Source organism: Cariama cristata, unplaced genomic scaffold (genome assembly GCF_000690535.1).
Source record: "Cariama cristata isolate BGI_N322 unplaced genomic scaffold, ASM69053v1 scaffold3341, whole genome shotgun sequence".
In the NCBI taxonomy this organism is placed as follows: Eukaryota; Metazoa; Chordata; class Aves; order Cariamiformes; family Cariamidae; genus Cariama; species Cariama cristata.
This window is the reverse complement of record NW_009598505.1, coordinates 20,635-39,631: the sequence shown is the minus strand read 5'-3', so window position 1 is coordinate 39,631 and position 18,997 is coordinate 20,635. Positions and strand designations below refer to the sequence as shown.

General features: G+C 37.5%; 1 protein-coding gene across 1 annotated transcript in view; it reads left to right on the top strand.

The window, feature by feature from the left end:
* Nucleotides 1-18,997, top strand: part of KCNH7 (potassium voltage-gated channel, subfamily H (eag-related), member 7) — a gene marked incomplete at its 5' end in the record, with an annotated part of 44,295 nt that overhangs the window by 17,523 nt on the left and 7,775 nt on the right. The window contains 2 exons of the mRNA XM_009709306.1: nucleotides 1,928-2,027; nucleotides 15,352-15,615. Coding sequence (XP_009707608.1) covers nucleotides 1,928-2,027; nucleotides 15,352-15,615 — 364 coding nt within the window. The remainder of the gene's footprint in view (nucleotides 1-1,927; nucleotides 2,028-15,351; nucleotides 15,616-18,997) is intronic.

Sequence of the window (18,997 nt, the reverse complement as noted above, 5' to 3'; positions counted from 1 at the left end):
CTTTCCCTAGAAAGTTGCAGGGTACACCAGCACTGGCCACCAAACATGGACTACACAGGCCACAGAATGATTAGTTTACGTTTCATTATTTCTGAGATAGTGCCATTTTGAGGTTTCTGACTATACTTTTAAGGAAAAACAGAGGTTCAGTGAGAAGGAACTAAAATAATTTGGCCTCAAAGGCCTTTTGAGAAACAAGGAGACAAAGAACACTAAGTTTTGGGCTATAAATGATAGGGACATCTTTGCTAATCACATGTGGTCCTTTAGTTTAAAAAATCAAAACAAATATAACTTCTGACAAGAAATGTCCCTTCTTTTTAGGCTGAACCTTTTTTTTTGATAAAAGATCATTCTGAAAGTAAAAGACCAATTCTATTCTTTATTTTAAAAGTCATCCTTTTGTGTTTATTGAAAAGGTTGTCATTATTAATTACATGTGAAATACAATACAATACAATGACTTTATAGTCTAGTGACAAATTTAAGTTAAAATTGAAAGTCCACATATTTCAAAAATTCCTTGAGGATAAATTCACATTAACGCTTTTAGTCTGAGCAATTATTTCCTGCATTTACATTGTCATCAACATTTTACCATTTTTTTTGCTTGGATCTGAGAAAAATGAAACAAAATTCCATCTTTTGTGTTGTGATGTAGAATAAACAAAGAAAGTCCTCACTGCTCATGTTCCTTAGAAATTTTTCAGTTGTTATTTGTTACTGCTGTACCAGCCACCAAAAAAAAAAATCATTAGACTTCAGAGAGACAGGGAAGGGAGGACAGGCTCACCCATGCCTCTGAGCTTGCAAAATCACAGTTTTCGCTAGCAATTCCACTTGCTTTCCACTGTCTATTGCAATCCAGAAAATCATCCCCCAAAAGAAGTGATGAGCACATTCTGATCTTCAAAACATCACGTAGATCCAGATTTGTTATCTGAATAATAGGTGCTTCTGCCTCAACTTCTGCTCCTGTCCTCCTATTTATGTAAAAGTGCCTTTTTCTTCCTGCAGTTATTCTGCCAGTGGGCCACCACTGAAGGACCTTACTCACCAGGTTTACAACGAAGGGAATAGAGAAAGATGTAAACACTTCCCACTTCTTTCCCTCTGCCCTTCTCCCACATGCAAATCTGCTTACTTTAGTGGTATGGGAAACCTCACTAGCACAGGGAAGGGAAGTAGGCTGAAGCCAATGACATGGGTATGTACACAAAAAGCGTAACTGGTGTTATATTTGCTTATTTTTAAAATTCTCAGTTTTAAATAAGTAGAAAGAATCATGTATTCATTATGGCGAAAAAGCACATCCATCTTCTATAAGATGGATAGAAAAAGACAACATTGTGTTCTGCTATGGAAATAAGTATCTAAATAAACTAAATCTGATACAGAGGAAGGGAGGGTCTGGAAAGAGAAAACAATGAGTGGTAAAGTGTCTGGTGTTTGTCAGCCTTATATTTATTGCTGTAAAATGTAACCTTTATAATCGTTACCATGTAGTTAAATATAAATCTAATTACAATCAGTTGCCACATTACTTCTTGCAATACTATACATTCTCTGTTAGAGGTTATTTAATTTTTTTTCATTAATTTCTCAACAATTACTTAAACCACTTCTGTGCAAGTTTGGGAAGCTGATAACCCATCGACACATGTCTTTCCATGTAAACTTATGATCAGGATACTTTTGTTTCACCATCAAGTGGTGACATTGTTGGTTTTGCTCAATCTGCATGAACTTTTTAAGGTTAGCATTGAGCAACACCATTAGCTGGGGATGGAGAGGTTGATGCAGACTGACTTCTGTAATATTGCCTTTCTTAAAGCTTGAACATGATTAACAGTCAATCACTTATTGAAAACCTGCTCTCTTTAGATAGGACTAATTTGTCATTTTGTTTCATATTTCATTAATCAAGTCTGACCTCGTAATAAGATCACAAACTACTAATGATACAGATGGAGATAACTGCAAACTACGAAGACGGAAATTGTCCTTTCAAAGTGAAATAGAGAAAGGTAATTAACTTCATTTCTTACATTAGACAGCACTGTTTCATTATTCATTGGTATTTCACTTGGTAATGCTGGGTACATTAGGGTCCCATGTAGGCTGTTACTGTAGCAGCTCTTGAGAATCCAGCTGAGCAGCAAAAATACTCTGTGCATTGTCCCCTATATGGTTATATATGACTACAGGATATCAATTTCACCTTTCCATGACTTCACACCTATCAGTGCAGAGCTGTTCAAACACTAAGCTACCTTATTGCCTTTGAGATATACATACATATATGTAAATTATCTCTTAAATAATATCCATTTTCTGAGATACCATGTTTTAAACTGTTTGGAGAAGCTAGTCTATTGGACTATTTATTAGCAACATTGATTTTATTTCCTCAGCAAAGTGTTTTGTTGAACTTGACACTAGGTAGTGTTTCTTGGAATTAAAATATTTTGTTTTCAAGACACAGTAGATTCACCATATTCAAATGTTGATTCATATGGTAATGTATAAATTGCCTTGGCAAGAGTTCAGGTAACATTTCTGTGCTTACATTAATTTCAGAATCATAGAATCATTATGGTTAGAAGAGACCTCAAAGATCATCAGGTCCAACCGTATACCCGATGCCACCATGCCCGCTAAACCCACTAAGCCATGTCTTGAAGCGCCACATCTAAACTTTTTTTGAACACCTCCAGCGATGGTGACTCCACCACCTCCCTGGGGAGCCTGTTCCAGTGCCTAATGACTCTTACAGTGAAGAAGTTCTTCCTAATATCCAACCTGAACCTGCCCCAGCACAACTTGAGACCGTTTCCTCTTGTCCTGTTGCTAGTTACTGGGGAGAAGAGACCAACCCCCACCTCGCTACACCTCCTTTCAGGTAGTTGTAAAGGGCGATAAGGTCTCCCCTCAGCCTCCTCTTCTCCAGGCTAAACAACCCCAGCTCCCTCAGCAGCTCCTCGTAAGACTTTTTCTCCAGGCCCATCACCAGCTTTGTTGCTCTTCTCTGCACACACTCCAGCAGCTCAATGTCCTTCTTGTAGCGAGGCACCCAAAACTGAAAACAGTATTTGAGGTGCGGCCTCACCAGTGCAGAGTACAAAGGGATGATCACTTCCCTAGTCCTGCTGGCCACACTATTTCTGATACAGGCCAGGATGCTGTTGGCCTTCTTGGCCGCCTGGGCACACTGCCGGCTCATGTTCACCTGGCTGTCTTAGAGGCTTTTGGGAGTAATCCTAATGAAGGAAAATTCAGTTAAATATTAAACTATGTTACTAGTGTTCAGTACTGCTAAATACTAGAAACTGTAGACAGTAGCTGTGGTCAGACAACAACAGTCATGAAGACAGCTAAACTGATTCTCACAAGATTTTCATTTTCATGTAGCAAAAGCACAGTTCCTTGCATAACGTTACACTTTTATGGTTCAGTCATTTGTCTGACAAATTACTGGTTTGGGTATGCCTATCTTTCACACTCCACAGTAAAACTCCAATCCCAAATGCAGCGTAATACCAATTTATAGAGTTTCAGAGTAGCTGATAATAAATGGGAACACTTTAAACACACATAGCAGGTATAATGCTCAATGAAGGAATACTTTAATCCAGAGTGTGGCTACTGAGAACAATGACATTGCCGTTCGATAAAAGAAGCGTCTTTAGGGCAGGAAGCCAAGACTGACAACAAATCTGTCAGGAAAATGTCCCCATGAAATATTCAATCTGCTCTTCACAAAGAATCTGTTGACAGAGGCACTTTGCCTGAATAACCTTCACATTTCTTATGAGAAAACATATGCTGCCACCTAGACAAGATGGAAGTGATCTTTCATGTTGTGCCTGCTGCAGAATTACAAATAGGCTCCTCAGGTGTCAATATGGTACAAAGACCCCTAGGCTTTTATGGTTCTTACCCAGCAGATTACACTGAACATCCTCTTAGAGACATTTATTTGCATTACTTTTGAAAGAATATAATTTCTCACCGTTTTGTCTTTGAAAAAAAACCAAACTTGCGCCATTGGGGAAGAAGAGACAAGACTGGCAACAAGCTCTTTAGTCCTGGTAACGACTGTATAGTATCTGTTAATGACTGAGTCAGAAGTGTGGTACACTGGAAGTCTATCTGAGGAGAAGATACAATCGTAAGAGTCCTTTGCCAAGAGCTGAGTATACTTTTGTCCCACTGGCTTACTGCTCCTCTCTGGTCCCTGTTCAGGTTCTCTATATGTTGCCATAGACAGACATCTTGTAGCCGTAGACTTTCAATGTCACCTTTCTGTGGCCCATCCTACGTCCTATATGAGGCTGTAGAGTACTAGAGGTAACTACTGGCTTGTAAAGTAATATTCTATTGATTTCAACTGCATATAGAATCATAGAATCATAGGATCATTATGGTTGGAAGAGACCTCAAAGTTCATCAGGTCCAACCGTATACCCGCTAAACCATGTCTCAAAGCACCACATCTAAATGTTTTTTGAACACCTCCAGGGATGGTGACTCCACCACCTCCCTGGGGAGCCCATTCCAATGCTTAACGACTCTTACAGTGAAGAAGTTCTTCCTAATATCCAACCTGAACCTCCCCCAGCACAACTTGAGACCGTTTCCTCTTGTCCTATCGCTAGTTACCAGGGAGAAGAGACCAACCCCCACCTCGCTACAACCTTCTTTCAGGTAGTTGTAGAGCGCAATCAGGTCTCCCCTCAGCCTGCTTTTCTCCAGGCTAAGCAGCCCCAGGTCCCTCAGCTGCTCCTCGTAAGACTTTTTCTCCAGGCCCATCACCAGCTTTGTTGCCCTTCTCTGCACACACTCCAGCAGCTCAATGTCCTTCTTGTAGTGAGGCACCCAAAACTGAACACAGTATTTGAGGTGCGGCCTCACCAGCGCAGAGTACAAAGGGATGATCACTTCCCTAGTCCTGCTGGCCACGCTATTTCTGATACAGGCCAGGATGCTGTTGGCCTTCTTGGCTACCTGGGCACACTGCTGGCCCATGTTCAGGCCACTGTCAACCAACACCCCCAGATCTTTCTCTGCCAGACAGCTTTCCAGCCACTCTTCCCCAAGCCTTTAGTGTTGCTTGGGGTTGTTGTGACGAAAGTACAGGACCCAGCACTTGGCCTTGTTGAACCTCATACAGTTGGTCTCGGCCCATCGATCCAGCCTGTCCAGATCCCTCTGTAGAGCCTTCCTACCCTCAAGCAGATCAACACTCCCACCTAGCTTGGTGTCGTCTGCAAACTTACTGAGGGTGCACTTGATCCCCTCATCCAAATCATCAATGAAGATGTTAAACAGAACTGGCCCCAAAACTGAGCCCTGGGGAACAGCACTGGTGACCAGTCACCAACTGAAGGGAGTGACGTCATATTTTGATCCAGCATAGTTAGTCTATAATGATAAATATTTGGGGATGATCCTGCAGAGTGCCTCAGAAGAACTGGAGTAGAAAAGACAGAGTTTCTGGACACACAGCTGGCAAATGCATTTCAGGTCACAGTACTCTTACAGACAAAAAATATGTGTTGTATGATGACTTTTAACAACCTTATTTTGATTTCAGAACTATACTTTGAACAGGAGACACCCAACATTCTCACTTTTATATTTTGATATTTCACATCTCACTAAATTCTTATTGATTTGTCACTATTGCAGGGGGAAGAGGGTGTTCATGAAATAGTATTCTTACTGGCATTCTTTGCTTTCAGCTGTTGACCTAATAGCATATTATGCAGCTTGAAATGGTATTGTTTCCATCTTTAGTGTGATCATCAGTGATTTTCTCCTTTTTGGAGTGCTAAAAATGGGATTGTGTTATCTCAGCCTCTAGTTCATGCTAGCGTGTTTTGGACCTTGTTGCCATGGTAACTTTTCCTGCACAAGTTTTATCAGTGGTTAAACAAAATCAATGCAGCTCTTTTATGCACCTACAGTTAGTACCACTACTTTTCCAAATCCACGCAAGACCTTCTCACTCCACCTATACATATTTCCACCATTTTTTAACTGTGTCTGCAAAAATTGATCTTAGCTAGTACATCGGGCTCTGTCATAATGTGATTTTAAACAGTACAAGGCTACTTGAGGGACCAGCTTGTTCTCTGGTATCCAGAAAGGACTGCAATAGCACAAGAGGTCCCCTGTAAAAATTAACACACACACTACATTTTGCTTATTCTTGCTCTCACGCAAAAGAAATTTGTTGCAGGTCTTTCAGAATAATGGATGATATTCCTTGCACAGGTGCAGGTGTAGCCTTAGCCAGCTGCCATAGATGCTTGACAGTCAGCCAAGAATCTCACTCCATGGCTGCTTAAAATAAGCAATATTCCTGCCTGGCAGTTCCAAACAAAGCTCTCAGCTGGGTTGGCAAGTTAGACTCCTGGTGAAAACTGAGTGACAACCGGCTGCTCCATCTACATTCAGTTGTCTCTTTTAGCAGTGCAGAATACAATCCTTTCTTGCCCATTTCTCATTTTCCTCTAGTAGTTCTCTGGGAGTTAGCTAATTTCAAGGGAAATACATAGGGGCAAGAAGTTTCTTTTGCTCTGCTAGTTCTGAGTGCAGATCTATTATCCCATGCTGCATGGGGCATCACTAGAGTTGGTTAAATCAATATGAAATCCAAACATACAGGCGAAAAATGCAAAAGTTACAGGCAGAGCATGAGTAAGCTCACTGAGAGCTTGAAAACTTGAGACTTTGAAAAGACTTTTCTGGAGTTCAAGCACTATTACTTTTGGTAGCATCTTGTTTAACTTTTTGTTAATGTTGGCTCTAAAATCTTAACCTCCTTGGGACTGTTCCAGTGTCCAATTATTGTCTTTAAAAGATATTCCTTGCATTTGACTTTAATTCATGTAACCCTTAGCCGAAGGCTGTCAAAATTCTGGACCTGTTCTGGGCACTCACACATAATTTTCCTGAAGCCCTACAAGCAATCAGGTATGAAATCCTTTCCAAGGAGAAAACTGATTTGGGGCTAAAACCACACTTGTTACATAGCCAAATGATAGCCACCCTTTGTTCTTTTGACAGGGCATATAAAAACTTTCCATCACATCCAGAGTAATTAAAATACTGGCTAAATAAACCAGCATGGACATAATAAATGAGAATGTAATGATGGCCTTGCTGAAGTAAATCCTTATTCTGGATTTTTAGCTGTGATCCAAAGACAAGAACATCATCCCATAGACTCTAGCTGAGAGGATGAGAACTCCAATGGAGTTATATTGTTAAATTAGTAACCGGGGATTCAGGTAGCTAGCAATACTTAATTTTTACTTTTGTCAGCTGGCCCAGGGAACTCATAACAAGGAATTTTTATATCCATGGATGTGATTTTAACAGGCCACAAAAGGAAGTTCTTGCGAAATCTTGTTATACAATTACTGCATGCACTCGTCCATATTGACACAGACTAACAATCACGTGGGATATAAAGTGCATTTTGGAGTGTTTCATTTTTAGCATATTGTTAACTAAGTAAACTTATCTAGAACTTAATTTTAATTTCAAGAGCTATGCTTCTTGACTAGACTTTTCCAAAAGTATCTACTGATCTATTCTCAAAGTAAGCACAGAAGCCAGAGCTCTAATAACGTTCTAACTGAATCTTGATTAGTATAGCTACCTTAAGTGTGCAGTGCTTGTAGGTACTATCCAGGCTAAGAAGCCAAACCATATTGACATAGCTTTATTACACAAGGCATCCAGAGGCCATGGCTGGCAATATAGAAGACAGGAAATCTTTCAGGAACCGATTCTCCTGCCTGAAAGTATGAGGTGAACCAGTAAGAGAACGGGGAAACACACCCTGTCCCTCCTCTCTCCCATTCTTGTCCTGAAATAGTTCAGAGACAAAACACAGCAAAGGACACATTAACTTAACAAACTCTCACAAGCAGGACTGAGACACAACAGTAATTCAAACAGCTTTCTCCAGTACAGTTCATTTCCTCCACCATCACTATCCAACCTACTGGAACCTTTCAGTAAAATCGCCAGGACCTGCCATAACGATGGAATTTCACTAGTTTGTATCTTTAGGTTCCCCAGTGAAGACTTAGGAGCTCTCAAATTATGAATGAAATTGGAATTAAAGAAATCTTCTGTCGTTAAAAACAGCCAGAAAAATAAGAACTTTAAACCTTTTACTATTGAGAGGAGAAAATGTTTTAACTTTCCTAAAATACCACCAGTAACCTACTTTTCCTAGGAACAGAAATCTTCCTGCATCAGTTTCTAGACAGACATTGGCTTTCCTTGGTGTTAGTCAAATACCACACACATATCTGACAGTCTAGTTTATAAGCAGGGGGTCCTAAAGATGGGTGGGAAATTTGAACGGAAACATAATGAGTAGAAGTGAGGAAGAAGGAGGAAAACAAATGTGTGCTGAAGAATATAAGGATTTCCACACCCCAGGTTTCAGGAGCCATTGTAAGTCTTTGGCATTGTTTGAAATTTTGAGGTCTGACAGGTCTACAGATATCTACTATACCAAGGTGCTGAACAAGGACTTATAGATACACAAATCCCTGTGCCTGCTGAAACTTTAGATAAATTCCTTCTACTAGCTTAAGAAATGTCTCAAGAAATGTGTGTGCACTTTTAAGAACTCTTGTCTCTACTATGTTCTGAAAATGGCCAAGCTTTGATATAACTGTATCTGTTTCAAAAGATTATTCTTAAGCCAAAAAATCTCTGATGGAAAGAATCTATTTTCACTTGTTCTTTGTTTCACCTAAGTTCTGCTGGATATTATGCTGTAGAAGGGCATAACTGTATATGATGTTCACACAAGGAAAAATTGTAGTAATGTAGCCAGTCCTCATCTTACCATAAAAATCTGGTACTGTTGCTAAATTAAATTATTAATGACTATGTGATGACTTCAGAGTTCATTACATTGGTCTTTTTTATTTCTAAAATTTATAATCCCGTGGTCCTCTAATGTGAAGAAATATCTTTATTACTGAGTAGGCACTGCGTGCTTTACTACTTCCTCTAATTATAACTAAAAAGCTGCAAAGGTAACTTTCCACTTTTAAAAGTGAATTCTAGTGCAACTAACCATCAGAATACTATGTGATTATTTAGTTTAACAAAAGCAAATAAAGTGTACGTGAAAGGCAGCCTTTATGTTAATTCTCTCACTGTACTAAGCATTATTCCTATATTATATGTGATATATAAATACATTTCCTGTTCAAACACTCTTACTATACAAAGTGCACTGCAGATTTTAACAGTACAGATTGTTTTCAGAGCTTTAGGACCAACTACTTCTCCTGATCATATCAATTTCTATTTTTTCAGCTGAGATGATTTGGAAAATATTTAGATCTGAACTTCTCGAGCTATCCAATAGACATTTTGCACAGCTTTCAAACTACTTTTTTCATGCACACTAAATTTGTGATTTTTCCATACAGTTTTCGTGCATTAAAACCCATCCGTAAAGTAGGTAACTTTTCTAGTACTAATTATTAGATATTTTGTTAACTTGAACAGTGCTATAATCATCAATGAAATGATGTTTCACCAAGGCACAAGAAAATCCTCTAGAGATACTAATTTATGTTTTCTTATCACCTCAAGTTATTAGTTATAAGGACTTGATTAAACTTTCCTTAAAAGTTTTTGCTTTTTTCTATAGCATTTTGTCCTCAGGGATGTATTGGTAATGTGCAGATGTTGGAGCCAGTTATGCTTTCAGAGGGCACTCAAAAATGTATATGCACACAACACTTCTTGGTTTTCCTGATCATCAGTCATGAGCTGAGATGATCATGATGGCAATAGAAGACTGTCCTGACAATGGACAAACTTCTCTTTGAATGAAAAATGGTAGAGTGCTTTCTTCAAGTTGTTATCTTCTGGAATGGACATTCAGATGACCTTTCAAGGAACATTTCCTTATCAGGACATGAGTTGAGGCTGGTTTTGACAAACATCCAGATGTCACAATATGCAGTGTCAGGACTCTGACACTGAGTGTAGGCCAGGTTGATTCTGAGAGACAAGAGCACAAGCACTAAGATTCAAGATTTATAAATGTCTTAGGTTTGTTTAAGTGAATTCTGATGTCTGAGAAGGGTTAAATATCTCTATAGACAAGGCTAAAAACAGTTTTCATACAAATTTTCTGGTAGCAAAGGTGGAGTAGCTCTCATTTCAAACGTTGCACACAAAATGAAGTTCAGAATTTTATCTATTTCTTGTCATGTATTTGTAAAGATTGCAGGGATCATGTCCTTCTCCCATTGGAAAATAAATCCACTAAAGTTCTTCATACTGTTTCCCGTAAGACTGTTTGCAAATCAGTACATTTTCTCTCTGGAGATTTTAAATTCACTAAAATTAAGCAATAAAGAATTAATAGAAGTTGTGAATTAAAAATACATTCTGAAGTCAATCATTGGAAGGTCCTGTACAAACATATTTCAAGTAAAAATATTAATTGCAGATTGGGTTAAGAAACTCAACATGAAAGACCCAAGTTAAAGAAAGGATGGCAACAGGAGTCAAAGTGTCAGACATCTTGCCTGTGGATTTCATTGTTATAATAATATATCTTAAAGGAATACAAATTACTTTAACTTTTTTTTTATTCTTGGGTATAGGAAAAATATGGTAAAAACATGTATCTTCACCATAGCAACAGTTATCTACTGAATTACTAGATGCTGGGTTGTTTTTTATTTTCATGTTTACAAGCAGTCAGCTTCCTCCTTTTTGATATTCTTCCATTACCTAGTCTATCAGAAAGCACTCATTTGTATTTGGCAACGTACTCCATGCCAGTCACATTCAACTAAGTATGAAGCAAACAGCAAGGAAAAGGAAATAGGAACATTTTTATTAGGAGTTTAATAATCCTAAAGTCCCTGACTGGCATTCCATAGAGTTGTTTAGCCTGCATACAACTTGAGTAGACTTCTCTGGAACCACCCCTCATTATATATTAGTCCTGCTCCACAGTACCAGTAATTTTTGATATTACATAGATATTATGTAATGGTTATATTGTTCTTAAACCAGCAAATGAAAAACACTGACTTCAGAAATTAGGATTACCATTTTCCCTGACTGATTTTATGCTGCTACTAATCTATACGGTGGAAAACATAGGCATGGTTTGAACATCAGTGTTCAAATTATGCATCAACAGCTTTTGATTTTTTGACATCTTTGAGATTTTGAGATTACACTTTTTCAACCCTGTTTGTGGTATTGTATTTAACATACTATCTGAAATGCTTGGTCACTGACTTTTCATTCCAAATATTTGCTGACCATGGTGAACGGGTGGGCACATAGGGCATTTTTCTGTTCCTTTACAAGGTAACTGACATTTTTAATTTAAAGAAAAGATGACAAATAGTCACGATGACTAGCAAATATTTTGCTCATATGTAGGAAAGACAGATTGACCACCACAGGAATATTTGTGCATATCATATAAGAAAGAGCTTATAACACTTGAACCAAAATACTTGCTGGGAATCTGAAGGTCTGCAGATCTTTTGAGCCATCAACCAACCCTCATTCCAAGACACAGTATGCATTTCTTCTTACCAAGGGGACATAATTGGTGTAGCATAAAATAATATGGTAGGTTTTTTCAAAGGAAAGGGAAGATGTCATGTCTGCTGAATAGATTTATTGTTATGCAGATCATATTAATGATAAGGATTATCTGTTTTATGGTTTGGGATATAAATTGCTTGCTGCTGGCATGAGGAAGTCATTCACCTCATTTCCTGCACAAAATTGAATTTGTCTAGGCATATTACGGGAATTTTTATTGGATGGCTGAAAAAGGGAGTAAAAGTTTGCCACCTTCTGAAACACTAGGCTACACAGCTAGCCTGATTAAGCATGACAAATTCCAGTTAATGGAATTACAGTAATATTAAACAATGCTGCTCTACATGTAATATATTACTGACACTTTCACCAATATTGTTTGCAGCAAACTAATATGTTAAGAGAAAATATGTCTAGATTATGCAGACTGCTACTGTCTGAATAATGCAAAACTTCAATACTACAGGCTGACCATGGCACACAAAAGAAACTTGTTTGATCTCTGGTAACCATCCCTCCTAGCTGGATTTTATGCAGTATTTCTGTGAGTCTATGTCATAGCTATATTTCATTGCCTTCATGACAACCCCATTTCTTCCCTTCCTTTGCCAGTGCAAGTGTGAAAAGCAGGGCACAAACCTTCTAATAATCACTATGAAGATTTTGGAATTTCCAGACAGCAAATGTCAGAGGACATTGCCTGTAAACTTGGCAGGCACCCAAAATGCATAACAGGCTAAAATGAGTCCCATAAAGAGTGCAAATGATGTTTGTACATGTTTGATAAAGCAGGAAGCTACAAAATAATCATCTTCAGCAAAACATAGTTTCTAGCAACCAGAATTAGAGAGTGAAACTTGTCTTACTGGAAAAGGAAGGAGGAAGCACTTGGACGCAGAGTTTTTTTTAATGATTATATTTCTCTTGGAAACAGAAGAGAAAGGAGAAGAGAAGCCTTTTGAAATCTTTGTGATAGAAAGTGAACTTATCCATTCGTACACATACACAGATAGAAAACTCTTATCTTCTGGAAAATTCGTTCCAAACCAACGACTGGACTTCATTACAAAAGGAAGGAGAAAATGGAGAAACTCACACTCTGAATAAAGCACTACCTAGATATTTTTTGTAACATACTTCCACTGAGCTACGGAGGCACTGCTAAGCTGTTGAGCTGAGGTACAGAGCTTGCACCATCATCAGGTCCTGAAGAGCCAAATAAAAAATGTGGTTTCCATTTTAATTCTTACTCTAAGTGCAGAATATCACAGTATTATTCTCCAAGTAGAAGAATCTTTAGAATCAAATAAGAGTCTTTTAAAAAGAAAATAGTGCTCTCAATGTAGCCAGATGTCTAGCAGATAAAGAAACAGCAGTAAAGCCAAAGATGCATATTTTTAAATACATCAGCTGATGAACAAATCTTCCCTGATTTCAATAGGCAGGATCCTACATTCAACAGATCTCTGCTTTCCTTCTAATGTCAGTGAGTTCATTATACCTGGACAGCATTTGGAAAAGAATATGTTCTGTAGTTTGGATATAGATGGAGACTAAATGCAGGGATATCGATTGAATTACCCTGGTTTTACAGCAGTGTAATTATTTGCAGAATCTGGCTTCTTGTTTCTAGATATTTTAGTATTCTATGAATATGACAGATAGGGTAGTCTGCTATACTTTAGCTGCTATACAATTTTTTTCATTAGAGTCTCAATGACCTCCTCTTAAAATTAGTCCACTGATTGATTTGTATTCCACAGAGTGCTCATTACAGCTATCGTTAGTGCACAGAATCCCATGAACATAAAAAATTACCCTAAAAAATGGCAATTTCAAGCCTTCATTAGAAGGTCTTTTTCACAGGTTGAAGTCAGTCAAGCAGTAAGTAATTAATACAATTTACTGTAGCATGACAGTATGTATTTCACCATATTTTCCCACAAGAAAAGCCATGGGAGACATCTACATTAGAATTTTCTTACGAAGCTTTCTTTTGTTTCTGTGCTATTTTGGAGATGGAATTGCAGAAAACATGGTACTTGACTCTCCGGTCTGAGCATCCCCCAAGAGCTTTAACACTGCCAGTCATTTGCCTTTGTGTTGATGCCTTCGCAGTATCAGAGTATCACCGGTATCACTTATAGCTGATAATCCTGCTTAACAGAAGCCAAATAAAGTCACTTCAGTCCAGGGCTGTGTCAGTTGCCCTTGGAGACTCTAGAGGGTACAGTCACAGGAGGCCTGCTTTGGTATTGGTTTTATTTTGTTTACCATTACCTGCCCTCACTGCTCGCAGATGTCTGGACTCCTGCAGAGTGCTCTGTACAGATATTGCATTCTCTTTATATGCAGATAAAGAGGATTAGATGAGGCCACAGTTTCATTTCCTTATAGTGACCAGAAAACAGAGAAGAAACCTAGGGAATATACTAAATGTTGTAGTAACCACTGCCGTAGGCTGTAAAGACTACAGACATTCCAGAGTTATGTTGATTAGTAATTAGCACAAAGCAGATGGGAAATCATGCTGTCTCCCCAGGAAGTTAATGCAAACTGGTTACAGTATTTATATGTTGTTGAGACTACCCTGCTAAAATGTGTTTTAAATAAATAGCAGAACTGGAATTATCTTGACATTTCAGTTAAAAATAGGTAAAACAAGATATTGAATTGGAAATTAGCTTCAAGTTTATGCTGAAAAGAGATCAGGAATTCTCTGTATTCATAAATGATCGTTCTCATGTTTGAATCCTATTTCATTTTTATAATGTGTTTTTAAAGGCATCTGCTTTAAATCTAGTTCTATTTGCCACTTCTTAAGAGGGCTGAATCTGCTGTTCCTCACTACAGACCTTGAATGTGATTAATGAAAGATTCATTCTCAACTTGATTGGTACTCTGCTACCATATATATCACAGTATGTTGTGTACTTTTCTTATTCAAAAGATCGGATGTTCAAAGAATTGCAATTAATTCTATTCTAAAGGCTAAGGAATTTAGGCTACTTTGGAAAGCTGTTTTGAGATGATCCCACACAGACCAACAAGGAACTCCCTTCTTTTTGTACCAATAGGGATTCTCTCTACCATATCAATCCTGAATATAGGTTTGACAGTAATGAGCGTAGAGAAATAGGCTCTCTAATTAGGTGGGCCCAGACCTTTTGAGGTTGAGTGGCTGATTAACACATTTGCCTTTTCTGGGAAAAAAATAATCAGCAAAGATGCTCTTATGGGGGCATAACTTAAATGAGTAGATCTGATACTGAGTCTGACATCCATGACTGTTAGCCTGTCAAGACTGTGAGAAATGCCCAAGAAATTAGAGGAGGGAATGAAATAATAAATTATTTTTTTAAAACTCTGGAATATAAGGCTTTCTCAAATCTCATCCTTACCTGGAAAAAACAGTGAGTAAACAGGCGGGCTGTGTTGGATAAAACCTTTGCTGTTTTGATATAAGCAACTTTTTGCATAATGAGCTACAGTTTAGGGACTACAAGTCCTTACTACACACATGCAAATGTCTTCTAGGACTTCAAAAGAAATACAGATCTCCTCTGATACAGGAATCCAAAAAGGCCTTAAAGTAATTTATTCTAAACAGACAGTGAACTTTGTAACTAATATAATAATCATCTCCATCCTCAGACCAAACTAGAACACAATTTCATAAACTGCGTATTATTGTACACAATTATTTCTATTTAACAGATTATTTCAAAGAGAATGACCAGAGTGATCCTGAACCCTCAGGGGACACCATCAGATACTATCAATCTATTAAGAAACACTTTGAGGAGAAAAAAAGTGGGTCATCCTCTTTTGTGTCCTCCATTGAAGATGAGCAAAAGCCCCTGTTCTCTGGGATAGCTAATTACCCATCTGTAACAGAGAAAACCACAGAGGTGGACTTTGAAGAAATGGTTCATGCCACAGAAGAAATTCTTATTGACAAAAGAAGCAATTCTTGCAAAGGTAATCTAGCTGTTGCTATTTTGTAAAGTTTGAGTAGACATCTTTTTCAAAAATGATTATCAAAAATCTTTTTCTGAACGGTTCTGTTGATTCTTTACATAATACTTACTTTTGTATTTCCTGAAAGTTTAACAAGAAAAAAAAATTTAGATCAAAAATTATTATTTCTCAAGAGGATTAATGTATTTTAATACAATGGCTGTGGGACTGGATTACAAAAAGCTATTCCAGGCTTTGTTAATAAATCATCTTGTAACAACTGAACTGCCTTAGGAAAGTCATTTAAACAAACTCTTTAAAATTGTCAGCTGGTACTGGACGTCACTGAGTGCTCATGGATGAAAACTGCACTCAAAGCAGTAAAGAATCTCTCAAAGGATGTTTGATATGCCAGGGTTGGGTGACAGTAAAAAATTCTAGATAACGAGAGCTAAATAAACCTAGTGATGGTTGTACATGCACAAAAAAAATGTTTTCAGGTAACTAGTTTCATTCTCTGTATTGACAAGGCACAACAAAATGTAAGTGAAAAAAAATCATAATAACTTGAAAGAATGCTATCCCATTTTGCTGCACGTGTTGGTTAAAAGGAGTGCCAGTACATCACACTAAACAAATCCTGACTTCCGTGAGTAAAACACAAGAACAAAGATTTGAGGGTTTGTACGTATCAAATGATCAGAAACTATTAAGCAATCTCAGTTACTTTTACATGGAATCAAATTACATAATTAAAATTACATCTAATATAATAAATATTAATTTTCTCAGTGATGTGAAGGGAAATTAATGAAAAGTCCTGGATTAATATACAATTTAAATACTGCTGAAAGTTTGTAATTGTTTCAGTCTGAAGGGAAGAATTACATATTTACTGTTTAACAGGGTTTCCCCCAGGAGTTTGTTTGCATTGAGGCAATTTAAAAATTTAACCATCATTCAATAAACTTTAGGCTGTTGAGCTACAATTTTAAATGAACCTGATGACTAATCAGGCCAAACAATGTATTTTTTACATCTCAAAGGTATGAATATGTGAACTCTGGTGTCCTCAGTTTAGGGCTAGATAAATTTGCACCACATAAACTTGTTGCATACATACTGCAATTTGAAAGCTTACCTTTCCCCTAGCAATAGTCAGAAATATGTCCTTGCAGCTATAGCAACATTTTCCAAGGCAACCTCTTGCAGATTTTATTTGAGCTAAATTTAGCATGTCCAAAGGTTACATGTTTTGATTAAGACCACATTCTTTTTTCCACTTTGTAATCTAGCACTTCTGATAATGTGTGTGAAAGCTCATTACCTTTCTTGCAACATTCATAAAAACTTCAAGGTCAATAAAATAAGATCAGTTTTGATTGATATGTTTTAAACTAAATTCTTACTGCTGCTAGAATTAGAGAGTGATTATAACTTACCATAAAAGTCATTACAAACATAATGAAATTTTGAAATAAACTCTGCTTGTACGTATGTGTGTTTATAATCCTCATATAGAATGGTACCTTATAAATCTTGAATACAAATGCACTTTTATAAAGCTACTGCAATTCATTACCTCTGTGACTGATACAAATTTAATTATCTTTAGTTTTGTTTTAGGCTTTGGTCATTACTGTTGATGAATAGAAAGGCTATTAATAATGTATTGTATAGTGTGGGCAGAAACTGCATAAACTTCTCTCTCATAATCCTAAAATGCAACTTTTAATGTTAAAACACATGGCTGTTTTGAGAAGACCTAATAATTTTTCTGTAGCTGGTAATCTGTATATTGTGGGAAAATGTTATTTTCTATTGTCACTTGGTCATTATTAGGGCTATAAGACTGATACTTGAATTGTTCAAGTGAACCTAGTTATACATTTATTGATGTAGTTCTCGGTCTAGGATTCTTCAAGCCCTGGAAGACCATAGTTGATTACAAAGTTGTAACTGCTGTTGAGCTTTTCTGGGGTTACTCGTGCATGTGGGAGTACCTGAAAAGATGCTTAGAACAGTACAATACCATATCTTATAGTGTATTAACTCAGTTATAGTGCATGAACCTATTTTATAATTTGAATGCCAATTCATTTGCTTTTTTACAAATTAAATGTTTATTGTAATAGTCTACAAATACATACTCTGGGAGAAAAAACAGCTGTGATTTCCCTGGGATAATCCACAGCATTGAAAAATATGTGATTTTATTGAATTATTTATTGTGTAAAATAACCAACATCTTGGGTTTTACAGGACATTAAAAAGCAGTGAAATGTATGGTCTATATTTTTAGTTTCTACTCCTGAAATTCACTGCTTGAAAGTCCACTGGATTTACAATATCTGTTGCACCCACAACCATAGTAGAAAATTTTGCCCCTGAATTTGTCATAGCCTGCTCCCTTCACTTTGCTGAGAGCTTTCCAACTTCCTTGGACACTGCAAATTGTGGCATGTGTGCCTGCTAAAACCAAATTACATGCTTCTGTGACACCACTTGCCTCTTTCTTTCTGTTGGCTTAAGTGGCTGAGAAGCTGAACAGGTTTCTGTGTAGCCAAGATGAAATCTCTTTCTGCTTCCTTCTGCCCAGTGCATAAAATCAGTTATAGATCATGTCACATGAAATTCAAACACTCTCTACAGCTCCAGGAAACCTTCTACCACCTGCTGACCAAATATCAGATAATGCAGTAAACACCTTTCTCTGATAAGAAAAGAGAGTCTCCTCCTCCACTTTAAGACATGTAGTGAGAGCTCCCCTTCCTGGCTAAATCTACTTGAAATACTAAATCTGAGCAGGAATTTTTTTTTTTTTTTTTTCGCCAATTCCTTTACTTAGAGCAACACTGGTCAAAGAAGTGTTTGAAAAGGATTAGCTAATAGCATTTGGACAAACCTCTCACATGTCACCCACACTGGGTTTTTTTTTTCTCTTTTCTTTAAAACATGGCTCTGGCTGCTATGGTTGCTTAGAGAAATTTCACAAGTGTGAAAAGACTGTAACCTCTGCTGAGTTATCAGCATGCAGTGCCATAAGAAATGTTAGGAGAAGCTCTGGGCAAACCATTCAGGGACTACTGGGGGATGTGGGATTCAAATCCAACTGCTCATACAACAGAGGCTGACGCCTTACAAGCAGTCGAGGATTTTGTCCAGCTGTAAATTGAAGCAGCAGTCTGAGCGCAGTAAGAAATTTTAATACATTCTGTAACTTCATGTGGTTAAATAATTACAAACACAACCCTAATGGGATTGTACTGAGCAGGTGTTAAAGTTTTAACAGCCTTTTTTATCATAGCAGAGCAGAATCTGAGTGGCACTGAGCAATTTTTGACTGTTTGCAAAGTAACAGATTCACTTAAAGCAACAAAGGCTTGGGACAGGGGCGGGGGGG